General features: G+C 36.5%; 1 protein-coding gene across 1 annotated transcript; it reads right to left on the bottom strand.

The window, feature by feature from the left end:
* Positions 1-340: 340 nt before the first annotated feature.
* Positions 341-1,280, bottom strand: LOC142168870 (uncharacterized). Its single transcript, XM_075230037.1, has 3 exons — positions 1,266-1,280; positions 965-1,152; positions 341-776 (listed from the first exon to the last, which is right to left on the bottom strand). The coding sequence occupies exons 1-3, from the start codon at positions 1,278-1,280 to the stop codon at positions 341-343; spliced, it is 639 nt and encodes a 212-aa protein (XP_075086138.1).
* Positions 1,281-2,128: the final 848 nt, after the last annotated feature.

The following is a 2,128-nucleotide window of genomic DNA, read 5'->3' as shown; positions in this document are numbered from 1 at the left end:
CTATCTAGTGAGTTTTGATATCTGACAATAAGTTAAATTTAAAATCTGGCACATACAGAACTCCTTCAATAGTTTTATTCCCTAAAACTACTGCATCTCCTGTATGTGTAATTTTTGCTTTACTGCCTGTAGGTAACTGTACTCTATCTGTTCTATGATTTGCTTTTCTGAGATTACCTAAAGCGTTCTTGCAATGTGTCACATGGTGAGTAGCACCTGAGTCCACTATCCAAACATGATCATTAGCAGATGCATTTGCCATTAAAGTGATAATACATGCAGTATTGGTGGAACAGTCATTTATGGTAGTCTTCTGCAACAAATTCACCAGCTGTTTGTATTAATCCTCAGTGAAGAAATTTCCTTGTATTGGCAGCATAAGTGCCTGTTTCTCCTCACTTGTTGCATTGTTCACATAAGTCCTGCCTCTTGTGTTTTGCCCTTTCTTCTTACTCCTAAAATCTGGTGGATATCCCGCTATTTTGTAACAATTTTCTTTGAGGTGTCCCTTATAACCATAATAGTCGCAGATTAATCCTGGCCTCTTAGATCTAAACTCATGACCTTTTCCTGCCAGCATTGTGAGAGGATCCTTCAATGTGTCTATGACTCCTAGAGTTCTTTGACTTTCTTCTTGTGTAACTATTGCATAAGCTTCATTCACTGTGATCATAGGTCTTTTGGCCAAGATATTACTTCGAATATTACCATAACTTTCGTTCAATCCCATGAGGAACTGCAATAGGCGAATGTTCTTCAAGAGCTCTACTGAAGGCCTGGACTCCTCACAGTCTCATGAGGCTAGAGGTGCTATGACATCTAGTTCATCCCATAGGTCCTTCATTTTCGAATAATAGCTAGTGACCGAGTCAGTTCCTTGTCTCAAAGTCGCAATAGCAGTCCAAAGATGATAGATCCTTGTCAGATTTGACCTATCAAATCTCTCCTGGAAATCAGCCCATACCTTTTTGCATTCGATGCATATACACTGCTAGACATTAATTCATTTGAAACAGTACTACCAATCCACGAGAGAATAATTGCGTTATATTTCTCCCATTGCTCTGCTAATTCACCTCTATACATACCTTTTACACAGGATTCATCCACAAATCCAAGCTTGCCCTTCCCCGGAGTGCCAATTTCATCGCTCTGCTCCACAATGCGTAGTTTTCTGGACCTGTGAGTTTGAGCGTAATTAAGGTGAGTCTTGGAGCTTCTGAAGCTTGTAAAAATAGTGAATGATTATGATCGAGTGAACTGACTTCGTTATCTGCCATGGCTGTTTGAAATTAAGCTCGAAATTGAAGAATTTCTTAGCTCTGTATATCGCCTCTGTGTTTTGCCAGAAAAACTTTAATATCGCCGAAAAATAGATCGGAATTACAGTCCTAGCGATTCCCGCTCTGATACCATGTTAGATTATGGGTGAGGAAGAAGATTGAGAAATGAAGAAGAGGAGAAATCGAAATTGTATTCTTCTGAGAGCAATGTCATCGTTCAATACAAGGCTATATAGTGTTCACTAACTAAATGACAGCTCTTACACAGCTGTCCACTAACCACTTTAACTAGCCCTTTTAACTAATTCTAAAACACCCTATACTTTTATGATGTACACTTTGGTATCCCTATATTCGAAGAGTCTAGTTCTCTTTATTTTTGTTTTAGGACATAAAATAATATTCATATGATGTCCAAGTACGACTAATAATATTCTACACAAGTCATTTCAAGAATCTAAACTCTGTAGCAACTCAGTTTCAGCAGTGACCTCAGCCCGAAATATTTTTCTTAGCATATCATTTTTTTAATGAGTCGATATTACCACTTATAAGTTTGTACTAGTATATATAAGTTAATTTAAATCTTTCGTTCCCCTTGCAGACAAACTGTTACATGAAATGGAAAAATAATATTTTATTAATTTTAAGGGTGAACTCTGACCATTGAATTTTTCATTTGATTCTAGATATAACAAATTGAATTGCATAGAACGGAACGGGACATAGACATTTTGAAATGAAAAGGTTGAAAGTTGTCAAATTTTCAATTCATTTTATAATAGCAAACTAAAATTGCGCCAGATTCATTTTTTCCAAATTATCTAAAAAAAGTCTAGAAAAAG

This window comes from Nicotiana tabacum, chromosome 14 (assembly GCF_000715075.1).
Source record: "Nicotiana tabacum cultivar K326 chromosome 14, ASM71507v2, whole genome shotgun sequence".
Lineage (NCBI taxonomy): Eukaryota > Viridiplantae > Streptophyta > Magnoliopsida > Solanales > Solanaceae > Nicotiana > Nicotiana tabacum.
Note: the sequence above shows the minus strand (reverse complement) of the source record. Positions and strands in the feature narration are given on the sequence as shown.